The sequence below is a fragment of the Rhea pennata genome, chromosome 12 (assembly GCF_028389875.1).
Source record: "Rhea pennata isolate bPtePen1 chromosome 12, bPtePen1.pri, whole genome shotgun sequence".
Classification (NCBI taxonomy): Eukaryota; Metazoa; Chordata; class Aves; order Rheiformes; family Rheidae; genus Rhea; species Rhea pennata.
The window spans coordinates 24,578,042-24,593,249 of NC_084674.1; the positions used below are offsets into that span (position 1 = coordinate 24,578,042).

The following is a 15,208-nucleotide window of genomic DNA, read 5'->3' on the forward strand; positions in this document are numbered from 1 at the left end:
TGTTCCTAGGTGATGGTTGTCCTTAGGGGACCCAGAGTGCTGGGTGCCACAGGGTGCTGAGGGTCCCTGGATGCCACTGGGTGCTGGGTACCCCTAGCCCCTCCCCCTACTCAAGAGCTGTGGAGTCAGAGGAGTGTTGTGGTCCCACCGGCAGCATCTCAGGCTGCTGGGCTGAGTGCTGGGCACAGGCTGGCAGCACCAGGTGGCCCTCAAGTGATCACTTGGCCCATCCCACCCCAGCCCAGGGCTAGTTCCAGCCCCATGCACCAGCATATGGGTGCTAGGCCTGCCCATGTCTCTGCTTGGAGCAGAGCCCCTGCATTGGGGGACCCACCAGTGAGTATATCTTCAGCCCCGGGCCCCCCCACCCCTGCCCACCAGACACCACCTCCCACCACCCAGCCCTCCTGCAGAGGCAAGCAACCAGGATAACCCCCACACTGGATTTTTTTGGTTTTGTTTTTGATTTTTTTTTTCCTTTCTACATTTTATTATTTCAAACCATGTGAACAATTTGGTAAAACATCACGTGGTAAAAGCTAGGTCGCAGCCACCGGTTCACTAGGAGCCCTGCACTCCAGCCAGGGGCAGAGCTCAGGGGTGGGTGAGAAGGCTAAGGAGGGGAGGAGAGGGAGGCATTTTATACAGCAGGGTTTCCTCGACCAATGTAACAGTTAGACATACAAAAACTAGGCTTAGAAAGAGAGAGGCGGTGGTATGGCGACCTGACAGGCAGCCCCGCACGCCAGCCCTTGAGCTGGGCCATGCCGCGGGGAGGCCTGGGATGTGTCTCCCTGCTCCCAGCAGATCGCCGGAGGTGGCGGGGTGACTTTCAGCCCCCAACCCCAAGCCCTCGACCCACATGCGAGCGAGCCAGGGGAGGGGGGGCGACTGTCTGAGACGCCCCTGCAAGGCACAAAATTTTGGTGGTGGTTTTGAGCTGCAGCAGAAGAATGCATGAAGACCAACGCAACCACTTAGCACTTGACGCTTTTAAATAGTTTCTTAAAAAGATGTCTTTAAAAAGCAATGTAAACCAAGCTCTTTTTTGTGTGTGTGTATGTGTGTTTTTTTTTCTGTTTTTCTAAAAGGAATGTTGTTGGTTGTGTTTTCTGGGTGGTGGGTTTTCCTTGCTGGTCTGTGCAACGCCAGGAAAGCTGGAACCTCCATGCCCCCCCGCAAGAGCAACAGTTTGAATGTAAACAGTAATTTCTTGTAAGCAGATAAAAAGGAGGGTTTGGAGCAATCTCAACCAGTTAAATCAAAGATTAAAACCTCATTTTCCCAAGCCTCTGGAGTGGAGAGGGGAAGCAAGAAAGGACCACAATGGTACAACCTGCAGCCACGGGCTTGTAGCCAAGAGGACGTCTGCAAAGGGGAGGAAGGGGGCGGATGGGGATGGTGCAGGTTGGGCTGTAACGCAGCCAGGAAGCAGTGGAGAGCACAACCCTGCCCCTGCCTCCACGATCGTAATCAAAGTCTCTTTACGGGGTTGTGGGGAAACAAAACAAAAGAAGAGAAGCAGAAGTCGTTACATGGTGAGGTCCTTCCTTCACTGGCTGCGGCTCTCCTGCCGGGACAAGCACGTCTGGTCACCCTAGGAGAGAGAGGCCTGTGAGTGGGATGTGGTGCAGGGATGAGGGGCAATGACAGGCCACGGTTATGGGGCCGGGCACCTACAGCCAGCAGGCACTGTGGATGCTGAGATGAGGGAGACAGGCAGTTCCAATGCTGCTGTCCAGTCTCCCATACCAAGTAGGTCCCGTTGGTGCCAGGGGCATCTGCACCGCACAGGGCCCTTCACCGCGGTCATGAGGGATGCTCCCTCCCATAGGCCACTGTTGGTGGAAGGCACCACCAGGCTGTGGCATCCATGGGTCCCCTCTCCCACCTTGCTGCCCGGCGCCGCTTGCCCTCAGAAGAGCCCGCAGTCCTTCAGGTTGTTTTTGATAATGACATCGGTCACGGCATCAAAGACGAACTGCACGTTCTTGGTGTCGGTGGCACAGGTGAAGTGTGTGTAGATCTCCTTTGTGTCCTTCCGCTTGTTCAGGTCCTCAAACTTGCTTTGGATGTAGCTGGCTGCCTCATCGTACTTGTTGGCCCCTGTGGAAGAGATGCTGAGCCACTAGCAGCACTAGCAAGGGGCTACCCAAATTAACACAAAGTGACCCAGAGCCTCCTGCCTCTCGCCAAGCTGGGGCAGGCAAGGAGCACAAAAGCCTTTGCACTAGCCCACATCAACAAGTTGTGCTTCAGCTCGTGTTCCCCAGCTGAACCCAATTTCAAAATCGAATTAAAGCCGCTTTAGATCTGGATGAGTAGCCCCAAGACAATTTAATAACATTTAACAAGTTCATTGCCTTCATTAATTCAGATTTGTATATTCTAATCCCCCAAGGAGCCCACGTGAACCTGACATCACACAGCACAGCTGGGAACTTGGTCACCAGTGCGTAGGCTCCAGTCAGCTTAGGAAGCACTGTGGGAGCAGACAGGCAGCGGACCATGGCTGGCTCCAACAGGCCAGGACAGCAGTTGCAGGGTGCATGCACATAGCTGGCCTCTTGCACTGCCCAGTCCCCACTGATCCTGCAGTTTCTGCAAGCTCTGGTGTAGAGGCATGCTCCCATTCACCCAGAAACCAAGTGTCCAAGCCATTCTCCAGAGTGTCCCACCTGCAGGTCTTGTTCTTTCAATCTGCCCTTCGAAGTTACATTTTCTAAGCCTCTTATCATTTTTATCGCTTTCCTCTGGGCTCCCTCTAGTTTATCTACACATTGCTCTGAGCGTGGACACAGATCTCCAGCTGCAGCCTTCACACCTGACAAACCTCAGATAAAGCCCTCCAGGGCTGCTCCAGACCTGACACCTCCACCCCTTTCTGCTCCATGTCCCTCCTCTGCAAATCAATCTTCCCCTTCACCTGAGCCAAAGCCTGATTTGAGGCATCCAAGTACTTCTGAACCCCATGAACTACTCTGGGCCACCTTACTGATCACACAGCACTGCTCTGGCCATGCCCCAACACCACACCAGCTCCAAACCCGGGTGGCTGTACTCCCCTGGTTCTGGAGCCACCTGGTCAGTCCCAAGCTGGAAAAAGCCTGAGGATTTGCTGCCCTGAGTCCCAAGGACTTCTTAGCCAGGGAGGCCATGTGACTATCTGCTTCCTGTACTCCTGACTTAGCTTCCCCTTCCTGACTCCCACTTCCCATTGCACAGGCTGAGTGTAGGAGAGCCTCTGTTTAATCATTTCCATCACCAGCATCTCCCAACTATGCACCAGACAAGACAGATTTAGCAGTAAGTAAATCTCTGTCACTGATAATGCTCCCCAGGAAAAGTACAGGGTCTCAGCGACTCTCTCTTCCCTGCCCAGGTTGCCTAGTCCTGGTGAAGGAGTGGCCACCATAGTACCTGTGTACTCTGGGAAGCAGATGGTCAGGGGGCTCTGTACGATTTTCTCCTCAAAGAGGTCTTTCTTGTTGAGGAAGAGGATGATGGATGTGTCTGTGAACCACTTGTTGTTGCAGATGCTGTCAAAGAGCTTCATGCTCTCATGCATCCGGTTCTGGCAAGAGAGAAGGCAGCAACGTGGTGTGAGCCACGGATGGACCCACACAATACAACCACCCTGGGGCCAGCTCTATGAGCCACCAGCCCCAAACCTCCCATCTGCACTCCCAGTGGTCCCATCTGACTATGGGAGAGATGCTTACAGCCCCACGGGACTTGAATCAGGCTGACCAGTGCCCTCAGGCTAACAGGAGCCACCGGGAACTCAGATCAGCTCGTCTGCAAAGCAGGTTGCTCCACTGCTGGCATGGGGTGAGGGCCTCTAGCACTCCAGACATGGGCACTCAGAGCACAGGGTGATGGAGAGGATACCCTAAAAAGAGGGGTGCTGGCAAGGGAACAGTCATTTCAACTACAATGCCTGCCCACTGGGAGGGTCTAATGGGCACTTCTGGTAGCACTGGCCCAGCTCTGATATACACTAGCCATCAGCATGTTGGGAAAGCTGAAGGCAGTGCATCCTCATCCTCTTTCAGCCCAGCATCCTGGGGTGTGGACAGGCCATGGCAGCCCATATGAGCCCAACACTGACACAGGCAGTGACACAGCCCTGCCACAGTGCCAGTTCTCCCATAGCACTGCCTGCAGGACACAGAGGCCTCTGCAGCAAGCCTGTGCCTTCCCTATCCACTCACCATCTCTTCGTCTTCAGCCAGCACCAGGTCGTAGGCACTCAGAGCCACGCAGAAAATAATGGCCGTCACCCCCTCAAAGCAGTGGATCCACTTCTTCCGCTCTGACCGCTGGCCACCCACGTCGAACATCCTATAGGACAGAGGCAGTGTCACTGCAGGCTCAGAGTTTGGCAGCAGCAGGCTGCACAGCCCCAGGCCTGGAGGAGTGTCTGGAAGACACCCTCCAATACCTGCTCTGGGATGGATACTGTTGGGTTTTGCCCCAGGCCTCCAACTGTTGGGCATGTGTTCAGCCAGCAACCCTCAGTTGGGGAGCTGCAGTCACTGCACTGCTAAACAGGATTAGAAGGCTGCTGCACAATGAGGTGCAAATTGACACCCTGTGGCTTTGAAAGCGTGCTGACGCAGTACAGGTTGCTGCTGGTGCACCTCACAATCCAGACAGCAGAGGATGCTCTGACTCCATGGAGAAGAGCCTGTTAGCAGCACTGTGTCCTCCAGAGTACAGGACTTTTCCAATTCCTTATCTCTGCAGAGCCAAGGGCAGCTCGGAGGGCAGTTTAACTGCAACACAAGGCAAGGCCCTTTCAGGAGCAGGACCAGTGTGTGCTGCCCTGGCAAAGCCCTGTGCTGCTGAGATCAGGAGCTTCCCACTAACTGCCCGGCTTTGGTTTGTCAGCTCTCCATGGGGAGGATACATTGCCTGGCTCTGTGTATCTGCCTTGAGAACTGAAGGCATCTCACGCACTCTGAAGCAGGCTCAGCATCCTGCCTGTGCTGACGCAGAGCCTGCAGCCAGGGCGGACAGGACTATGTAGGCTGCCCAGATCATCTCCAACAACCAACCTGGGGCTGCAGCCCAGAAACCGAAGGCACAGACCTGTGGGGCTGTGAGGTTTGTTTTTGGCAGGGTGGAGAGGCTGTATCCCTGCAGGGACATAGCAATTCCTCCCGAAGCATCTTGTCTGCCCCTGCTACTATCTCCAAAGAAGCTGCCGGGAAGCACACAGCCAGCATTGTGTGCAAAGCACAGTCGTGCCAACACACAGTGCAGTATAGGCAACAAGAGTACATGCAACAGAGCCAAACATCACTTCAGGACCAGAAGCTGGGCCCAGGCTCAGTACTCGCTGGGCAGGCAAGCAGCACCATCCATCTTGGACAGCCAGCTCTGCCTGGGGACACTGGCAGGATGGCAAAGTGCTTGCAGTGATCCCTTGGGCCCTGGTGCTTTTATGAATGACTCTGGACTAGTCTGGAGAGGCTGGTCTGGAGACAGACTTGGTCATGCCTGTCTAGCTTGGGGAGAGCTGTGGTGAAGGTTTCTGTCCATAGCCTGGTTGCCGAGTGACTAATTCCCACCAGGACACATGATGGGGTTTTGTCTTGGAAATGGCCTGTGCCTGAGCTGCAATTATTTACTGCATGTTTTTGGTGTAAAACAACTTTGGTATGTGGGCTGCTATCAGGTAACTCGATACAAGTGGTGCTGACTGGTTGCATCAATCATGTGGCATCAGTCCTGGGACCTGCTTGAGCAAAGAGCATTTCTGTCAGGAGACTTCTGAAACATGAATCCAGTCCATTCTTGTGGCATCCTGGCTCAGATACTGAGCCCTTCTGCTACAGATTCCCTTTGCGGAAGTGATGTCATGGCACCCGTCTGTTCCAGCTCATTTTTCCAGGGATGCCTGCCAAATGCTCCTACTCCTGATCAGTCCATCACACCTCCTCTCTCCAAGCTTGCAGTGGGCTGCATCCTCCCACAAGGTTGAGCCACAGGAGCTCTGAAGGTGTTTTTGAGAGCACTTCAGCTATCCTAGTGGGTTTCCACCCTCTGGTCATAGCCAATTCCTATCCCTGAGGACATCTAGGAGCAGCTCTCATGAGTGTCAGGGGAGATGAAGAGCTTATCGGTGGGCAGCTTCTCATCACCTGGCCTCTCATCTAGTGGCCAAACCGATCTTGCCTGCACACATCGGCCCAGAGAGCAAATCCAAGGGTGCTCTGCAATTGTAAGCCCATAACAGCAGCATCTGTACAGCTGAGCACCATGACCTGGCTATCCTATGCCACTGCTGTGGTTAATCTCAGGGCAGTAGCTTTACCTCCCACTCTGTCTCCCACCTCCTGGGCCAGGTACAGCCGGGTTGGTGTGAAGGGTCAACACTGCTGATCTCAGCAATGTTGTTAACAGCTGTAAGCACTTGCTTTTGAGTGAGAGGGTGATCAGCCCACAGCCACTCTTGCACAGGGGCTTGATGACTACTGGCCAAACACTGCATGCAGCCTGGACAGATCTTGCAGTGGGAGGCAGTTTACAGCCGTTCATTGAGGCCTTGTCCAGCACTGATCTAGCCTGGGAACCCTGCCAAAGAGGGGGACATTGCAGGGCAATGTGGGAGGCTTTACTTGGCCTGGAGCATCATTCTGCCATCTCACATGCAAGGCAGAGCAATGGGTCTGATGGTGCCCTAGTCGCTGGGCTCAGCATTGGTCCTGAGTGTTAAGAGGCTGGGGGCTACTGCGCCAGCCCCTGTGTGCAAACAAAATCTGGCTCCAGAAGGGGAAGAGAGAGGAGGATGATTTTTGCCGGGGGAGCTGGCAAGGGGTTGGACTTACTTGAAATGCAGGTCCTTGAACGTGAAATGAGTTTCTACAATGCCGGTGGTCTTCACCCTGGTTCGCAGCACATCCTGCTGGGTGGGGATGTAGTCGGCTCGAGCTATCCTCTCCAGGTCGTTCAGGTAGCTGACCAGGGAGTAGAAGGATATTACGTGAGCTGGACTGGGCTGGTTGCAGCTGCAGGGGGGAAATCCTGCCTGCGCCCTAGAGACACCTTGCAGCTCTGGGGCCCAGATAGAGAGACTGTTCATGGGAGGGCAGGACACGACTACAGAGCTCAGGTGGGCATTGGCCCTGGGGGAACTACATGGCCCAGAAGACAGTGTAAGGAGTCACGCAAGCTGCCAGGGAAACGAAGAGACGCCTGGAAACAAGGGCTCAGTGCAGATACAGGGACTCTGGGAGCTAGCAGCAAGTGATGCCAGGGGGCAGGGTTTTGGGGCTGGGGCCAGTCTGGGGCTGGGGCACGGGTTGGGGCTGGGAGCCTCCTTCTAGCTGGCCAGGCATTTTGTGTCACATTAATGCACCCCAGTTCATGGGGGAAATGGAAAGAGGAAAGTATTCATTGCTATGGCAGCAAACCGCAGTGCGAGCGGAAACAACTTATGGTGCCATGCCATTTATAGTCAAAAAAGACAAAGCCTGTCATCCTGGGAGGAAGTGGGAGGCGCTCGCAGAGAGGCAAAGGCAGCAGGGCAGAGGGCACACGACTGTGCCAGGGCAAGACCACTGGCCAGAGACTGCCAAGCTCCTCACCACTCCCCTCTGCCTGCATAGCCTGGGTGGCGTGGGGCGAGCTGATCTCCTCATGGTGTCAGCAGCTGGGCAGCGAGCGCCCTCCACTCTGCTCAGTGCTCCAGCTACACCAAATCCCAACACCTGGGCAGGGCTTAGGAAGAGCCTCCTGAAGCCCTGGCAAAGTTTTGCTCCCAAAACAGTAGCACTGGGGACTGGCTAAGTGCAGCCATGGGATCTTGGGGCACTGGTGCTGCCTGGAAGGTCAGTGCAGGTTTAAATTTTCTCCAGCTCAAATTGCTTTAATTGGGTTACTATAATCTGGCTCCTTTAAGACAATTAGGCCTGCACTAATCAGGGCCTTTGCAGCCCTGTAATCTGGTGAAAGCTGTGCTAAGCTCTGAGATGACAGATCTCCCTGCTGCAAGGCTGAGGGGATGGCAGGTGATAACCGGCTCTGATGGCAGCACAGTCACAGCTACAGGGAAACCCTCCAGCTGGCTCCCATCTCTCCCCCAGGAGCAACACGCCGTGCAAAACGGGGAGCAGAGCTCTCTGTTCTCACAGGCAATGAGTGCCATGGGTTGCCCAGCTCAGCATGCCCAAGCCGAGTGTGGGAGCACCCTGCCACGTAGCATGGCTGCTCAGCCACGATTGTGCATGTGGAGCCCAGGCGGCTGGCATGCCGCAGAGGGAGGGCATGCCCTCCATCGGCACAGACCGACTGCACCTCCCCAGTGAGCTCAAAAACAACCGGAAATGTACTCAGCTGCCAGACGACAAAAAAATAAAACAAAACAGGAAATAAACGCTCAAGAGGCAGGGCAGGGGCTGTGCGCGCAGTGCCAGCATCCCGCTCAGCATGTCACATTCAGTCACAGTGGGCCAGCACCAGCCCCAGGTCCTCTCTGGTGTGAGAGGCCTATTCTAAGGTGCCTCCTCCAGCTTGGCACAGTGCAGCTGAGGGTTTAGCCCAAGGAAGTCTAGTAAACGGTAACCCTCCCACCTCTTGCATCCCAAACTTTTTGCACCTGGAATTGACCCATGGAGGAGTCCTGGTACAAATGCTCTGGCTTGTTGCAAAGGGCTGGAAATGCAACAAAGGAGGCCCCAAGGAGAGACTGAAGCAGGGCTGGCCAAAGCTGGGCTCTGTGCATGGCAATGCAAGGGGCACCCATTCCCTAGGGTGCTCTTTGCGTTGGAATGTCCTGGCCATGAGCAACCGGCCCAGCCTCAGCTGCAACCTGACTTCAAACCTCACTAAGCCTTGGGTGTCACTTCAGAACAATGGTGGAAGGAGCTCTAAACTCACAGGTGAGGGTGACCTGTGCCCTCTCTTGTGGGCAAAGGTACAAGACGGCTGACAGAGCTGACACCCAGCATAGGCTGACGCACACACTTCAAAGAGCACCACAACTGCAGCACTTCTGGGCATGAGGAGACAACACTGGTCTCTTCCTCATTCAAAAGCTCAAGGTTCTCAGCTCAGATCTCCCACTCACTCTGAACCCCCTTAGGCTCCCTCCCATTGTTTGGGCTGGGAATATCGTCCCTCTCTACCAAGCATGAGGAACACATTCAGCCAGGCCTTGCCACAGCCCAAGCTTTGGGCAGACTTGTGCAAGAGGCAAAGAGGAGTAAAACAGGCTGGCTGGGTCCACCTGGAGCTAACCCCTGCCTCAACAATCTCTTTATCATTCCCCTTCTGGCACACTGCACAAAGACGATGGGTTTTTCCGACCCAAGAAGCCCCTGTTGAGGGGAAGTGGAAGCCGGCAGCCCCATGTTCGGTGGCAGCTGGCTGTTGTTCAGCAGGGATGGAGAGCAGTGTGCAACAGTGGATTTGGATAAAGGGTTGGAGCAGTAGCTCATTAGTATGAGTCAGAGATGCCTGTTAATTAATACTTGTCCAACACTCCTAACATACTGAATGCTCCATAAATGCTATTATGATGGTACGCAGTTTGCAGATACTTTGACTGAAGATACATTTGCTCAAATTGTGCGTCTGACCTGCTAGGCATTTGAAGGGTCTCTTGTGTTTCTAGAATAATAAATATCTAATAATTAGAGCTTACACAATATTCTGCTTCCAGGAATTTAAAAGCTCTTCACCAAGGCTGGTAAGGCGCTTTCAGCCTCATTTCACAGAAGCGGAGACGGGGACGCAGCAGCAACAACCAAACCTAGAATCAGACACCAATATACACACACACATGTCCCCCCTTGCCTCCCCAAATTACTCTCCTACACCTGTATCTTGGAAAGAAAAGAGAAGGAAGAAAAAGTCAGCAAACGTTTTCTGACACACAGAAAAGCATTTCTTCTCCAAAGTCATGGGATCTTAGATAGATACTGCCAGGAGGCAGTAAGGGCATGATACCTGGAGAAACCAAAAGATGAAGTTTTTAGAGCTCTTTCTAAACAATGGTTATCTGACTCAAGTAAGTGCTTGCATCTTACATCACTCCATCACAATACCCATCATTGCTGGAAGTGGGGTTAAGCTCTGAAATTCTACATTTGATTAGGCACCAAGAGTTTTGAAGGCAAACAAAATAACAGCTATTCACAATCACCTTTCTGAGCCCATTTATCCAGTAACACTGATGCCCATGCCTTGATCTCCTCCTTTGCAAGCAACCTATCCAGATACCCCAAGACAGCTTTGCATGAGGTTTCTGGCACAAACCTGCCTGTGTGAGAGGATTGCCTGTCCCAGGGCAATCGCTGTCTGCCCTATGCTTTGGGATCCCACAGACATGCCCGAGTGGTCTGCATCCTCCTTAGGTTGGAGATGGGGAGGGAAGCACTCAGCAAGGAATCATCATCATACCTATTGGGAGGCCATGGCTGCTCATGCCTCTGGATTACATGTGGCCCACAGGCACCAGGAGCTGCTGTCTCCAGGGCTGCTCAGGCAAAAAGAGGAGCCCCCAGGATGTATGCAATGACTGCTGTGGATGTCTGCTATCCCCCATGCGCACGGCAGCTCAGGACAAGTGAAATCTCAAATTATGCTCCTAAAATAGGGAGAAACCTCAGAAGCCGTGTGGCTGACACTGCTGCAGGGGATAATTCCCAGTAGTTTCCCCTTCATACAAAAGCATCAAAAGCACCATTCAACTGGATCAAGACGCAGAGAGTGATGGGGAAGTGGCTAACTGCTCACAAAGATGAGGAGGAGACAAACTCTGAGCAAATGCTTTGCACCGTTTCCTAAGGACAGCAGATGCAGGATGGCTGACATGGCCAGGCCAAGACAGGAAAAACCTCAGTGTGCAAGCACGGAAGTGGGGGTCACAGTCTTGAAGAGCAAACATAGGCACTGGTACTGTAGGTCAAGAAGCAATGGCTTTGGGGCAGTCCCATACGACCACAGCTTTGCAACAGGTTGGGGAAAGCAGAGCAAAGAGGAGGAGGTTTGTAGAGTGCTAGAGAACAGTTGACCAGACTGGCACCTTCCCCTGACAGCTTCTCGAGTTAGCCAAGAAAGCACAGCCCAGCTTGTAGATATAGCATGGATGAAGTGTGGGTCTCACTGAGAAATCACAACAGCAACTACTAGGGGCTGACCAGGACGCAGTGTCAGGGAAAGGAGGTGATGAGCTGACTGGGGAGGAACTGAAAGCAGTGGCATTGAACAAAGAAACATGAGGCCAGAAGAAATTGGTGGGGGTTTCTTAAGGAGCAGTTCTTGCAGTGAAGTTTTATGCAACATTTTTCTCAATGACCTCAGTACAGAAGAGAGACTTGCTAGTGCCAAACAGGAGTGCCAGTGGTACTGTGGGAAGCTGCACTGGCTTGCGGACAGATTGAACAACCCCAAGCATGGTCATTTGCCTGGCCCATCACACATGCTCCCCATGCCCTTCGGCTTGGCACCTCTTCCCTGACAACATGTTTTTTACTGACAGGGGCTGTTAGCTGGGGAACAGAAAGCATCAGCTCTGCAGACCACAGCAAGCCACAGCTCAGCTTCAGCTGTGTGATGCTGTCCAGGAATAACACTTCAGGCAGATTAACTTATTTATTAAATCTCTTCAGTGATAAACCAAACCAGATGAAGTCAATTTATGTATCTAAACACTAGTTTACCTGCTAATATGCAAATGCAAAGCCCATTTCTTCCATATAAACTCAGTGGCCAGGGAAGACCAGTCCTCAGGAATCCTAGGCCCTGACACTAGGCAGTAAGTCTGGAGAAAGGAGGACTTTTCCTTGATGGAGGAGGATCGAGTCAGAGATCATTTATGCAGACCTGACATCCATAAATCCATGAGCTCTGATCGGATACACCTATGAGTGCTGAGAGAGCTGACACGTTATTGCATTCTCAATTGACTTTGAAAAGTCATGGAGATCAGAGGATGTGCCTGAGAACTGGAAGAAAGCAAATGTCACTCCAGTTTTAAAAAAGAAAGGAAAAAAAAAAAAGCAAGAAAGAGGATCCAGGGGACTACAGGCCAATCAGCTTCACCTTCATCCCTGGAAAGGTGATGGAACAGCTCATCCCAGACACCATCTCTAAGCATGCAAAGAAACAGAAGGTGATCAGGAGTACTCAGCATGGATTCATGAAGGGGAAATCATGCTTAACCAATCTGATAGCCTTCTATGACAGAATGACCAGCTAGATAGATGAGGGAAGAGCAGTGGATGTTGTCTACCTTGACTTCAGGCTTTTCACATTGTCTCCCATAACATCCCCAAAGATAAGCTCACAAAGTGCAGGCTAGATGAGCAGGCAGGGAGATGGACTGAGAACTGGCTGAAAGGCAGAGCTCAGAGGGTTGCGATCAGCGGCGCACAGTCTAGTTGAAGATCTGTAGATAGCAACCTTTTCCAGGGATCAGTACTGAGTCCCATATTGTTCAAACTAATCATCAGTGATCTGGAGGCAGGGACAGAGTGCACCCTCAGCAAGTTTGCTGATGATATAAAATTAGGAGCAGCAGCTGTTACCCCAGAGGGCTGTGCTGTCATTCAGAGGGACCTCAATAAGCTGGAGAGATGGGCAGAGGAGAACCTCATGAAGTTCAGTAACCTCATAAAGTTCAGTGAAGTTCAGGGGCTAATCTGCTTAGTTGACAATGAGCCACCAAGGTGCCCTTGTGGCCAAGAAGGCCAATGGTATCCTGGGTTGTATTAGGAGGAACATTGACCTGCTAGCAAGGGGCGAACCTCCCCCTCTGCTCAGCACTGGTGAGGCCACATCTGGAGTACTGTGTACAACTGGAGCTACTGGAGTGAGTCCACTCCAGTCCACAGACTCACTGGGACTGTTTAGCCTGAAGAGAAGACTGAGGGGGGGGATCTTATCAATATGTATAAATATCTGAGTGGATGGTCTAAGGAGGATGGGGTCAGATTCTTCTAAGTGGTACCCAGTGGTATGATGAGAGGCAACAAGCACAAAATGAAACACAGGAAGGTCTATCTGAACACGAGGAAGAACTCCTTTACTGTGATAGTAACAGAGCACTGGCACAGGTTTCCCAGAAAGATTGTGGAATCTCCCTCCTTGGAGATATTCAAAAGCCATCTGGACACAATCCTGGGCAACGTGCTGTAGGTGATTCTGAGCAGAGGGGAGTGGACTGGATGATCTCCAGATTTGTCTTCCAACCTCAACCATTCTGTGATTTTTAAAAACTCATGCATGTCCAGTTCAGGAATAAGGATGCCCAGGTCCTTTTTGGAGGTTTTCACTGCAGAATTACAGGGCATCCTGTGGTGGAGGTCAGGTTCTCTTACAAACAGGGAAACTGAGGCAAGGGCAGGTGAAAACCTCAGGCAGAATAGGGACAGCGAGACCTTCTCCCAGCACTCTCCTGCAAAGCATCCAAGCTGCAAAACACTCCAAGACCTTCCAATCCCACAGTCAGAGCAGACCCTCTGCCCTGAATCCCCCTAACACTGTGCAAATGCTGAGTATGCATCTGGTCTCCTCAGCCTTCTGCAGCAGCAGGTTCTCCAGATCATCATGCAAGAAAAACACTGCCCTTTGGCTTAAACCCACAACTTGATCAGGTCAGCGGGCTCACGAGTATGAGAAACAGCAAAGAATAGTCCCTCCTGGCCACACCATCTCCCCGTACTGGCCACTTACTTTCAGTTAAGTTTTACCTAGGCACTGGAAGAGAAGTCCCTTAGTGACCCAGGAAACAGAGGCACATGATTTAACCTTAAGTGAACATTTTGACAGCTAAGAAAACAACCTGAGGACCTTAAGCAAGACTGGATTCACATTAGGTTCCAGAAATCCTTCCCCTGAGCCATGAGCATTTGCAGGAGTGAAGTGGAGGTTGCTGCTGGGAACAACCCACACCTGCCCATGCCAGGGCTGCACCACTCAGCAATGCTGCAGCATCCCATTAAGCATGCAGTTACAGTGAGGGCTGGCAAACACGCTTTCACATCACCAGTATGGTGAAGAAAAAAGTTGCCCTGCTGCAAACATCAGCCTCAAGGCACAAATAACATCACTTATGGCCCAGTAGCCTGCTCTGCATTTCTAATACCTCAAGGTATTTGTGCGCTGGCTGGAACATGCTCCTCTGGGAGTTTATCCTCTTTTCTCCCTGACTCAACTGCCAGTTCCGACCTCAGCTCCCAACAGCTGTTTTTTTACAGCACGATCTCACATAGGGACAAGCTATTAAAAGCTCTTTCTGGGCAGTGAGTGGTAGGTCAGACCCTAGTAGCCTAGCAAAGCATGTAGGAAAGGCTGATACAAGCAGGTCCAACTGTTATCCTCCTTTCTGAGGATGCAAGAGATGGCCGGAATGGTCATGTCCTTTGGACAGGGCTCTCGGTGATGACTAAAAATCTTGACCAACATGAATGGCAGGGCACAAGTACAGCAAAAGCTGCCTCTACCCCTTCCAGAGGTCTCCAGCAAATCTGAGCTACTCCTTCCCTTTGAACATGCTGCAGTTGGGCTCATGTGAGAGACCTTGCTGCTTCAGGAAGCTGTGGTCACTGAACGAGCAGGTTGAGGCGCAGTAGTGCAGGCCATATTCCAGCCCTGCTGTGTCCCCAGAGAGGAGACAGGATGCTCCAGTCTCTGCACACAGCTGAGCCAGGGGGATGACACACACCTGAGTGGAAACCTAGGGCCAGCTAACCAAAACCAGTGCTTGTGTCTGTCTCACACCACACCTCTCGGTGCAAAAGTTCGAGGCTGGCAGCTCCAGCTGGGCACAGCACCACAGCTACTGCAAGTGCTATGATGGCCACTGCAAGGCTGGACAGCCCTGTCCTCAGTGGTCAGGACTTTTCAGTGGTGCCAAGAGATAAGACAAGAGGCAATGGGCACAAACTGAAACACAGGAAGTTCTTTCTGAATATGAGGAAGAAGTTTACTGTGAGAGTGACAGAGCACTGGAACAGGTTGCCAAGAGAGGTTGTGGAGTCTTCTTCTCAAGAGATATTCAAAACCCGCCTGGACACAATCCTGTCTGAGATGTTCTAGGTGACCCTGCTTGAGCCGGGGGGGGGGGAGGGGGAAGGGGTGTATGGACTAGAGAATCTCCAGCGGTCTCTTTCAACCTCAAAAATTCTGTGATTCTGTGACTCTCCCTATGCACAGCTGTCCACTATGTGGCCAAACCACACCTTATGACAACTAC

General features: G+C 52.3%; 1 protein-coding gene across 1 annotated transcript in view; it reads right to left on the reverse strand.

Annotated features, from left to right (window-relative positions):
- Window positions 1-637: 637 nt before the first annotated feature.
- GNAI2 (G protein subunit alpha i2) overlaps window positions 638-15,208 on the reverse strand; it is a 55,864-nt gene continuing 41,293 nt past the window's right edge. Inside the window, exons 5-9 of the mRNA XM_062585824.1 lie at window positions 6,837-6,965; window positions 4,215-4,344; window positions 3,421-3,574; window positions 1,892-2,106; window positions 638-1,597 (exon numbers count right to left, since the gene is read on the reverse strand). Of these exons, the coding sequence (XP_062441808.1) occupies window positions 1,916-2,106; window positions 3,421-3,574; window positions 4,215-4,344; window positions 6,837-6,965 (604 nt within the window). The 3' untranslated portion in view covers window positions 638-1,597; window positions 1,892-1,915. The remainder of the gene's footprint in view (window positions 1,598-1,891; window positions 2,107-3,420; window positions 3,575-4,214; window positions 4,345-6,836; window positions 6,966-15,208) is intronic.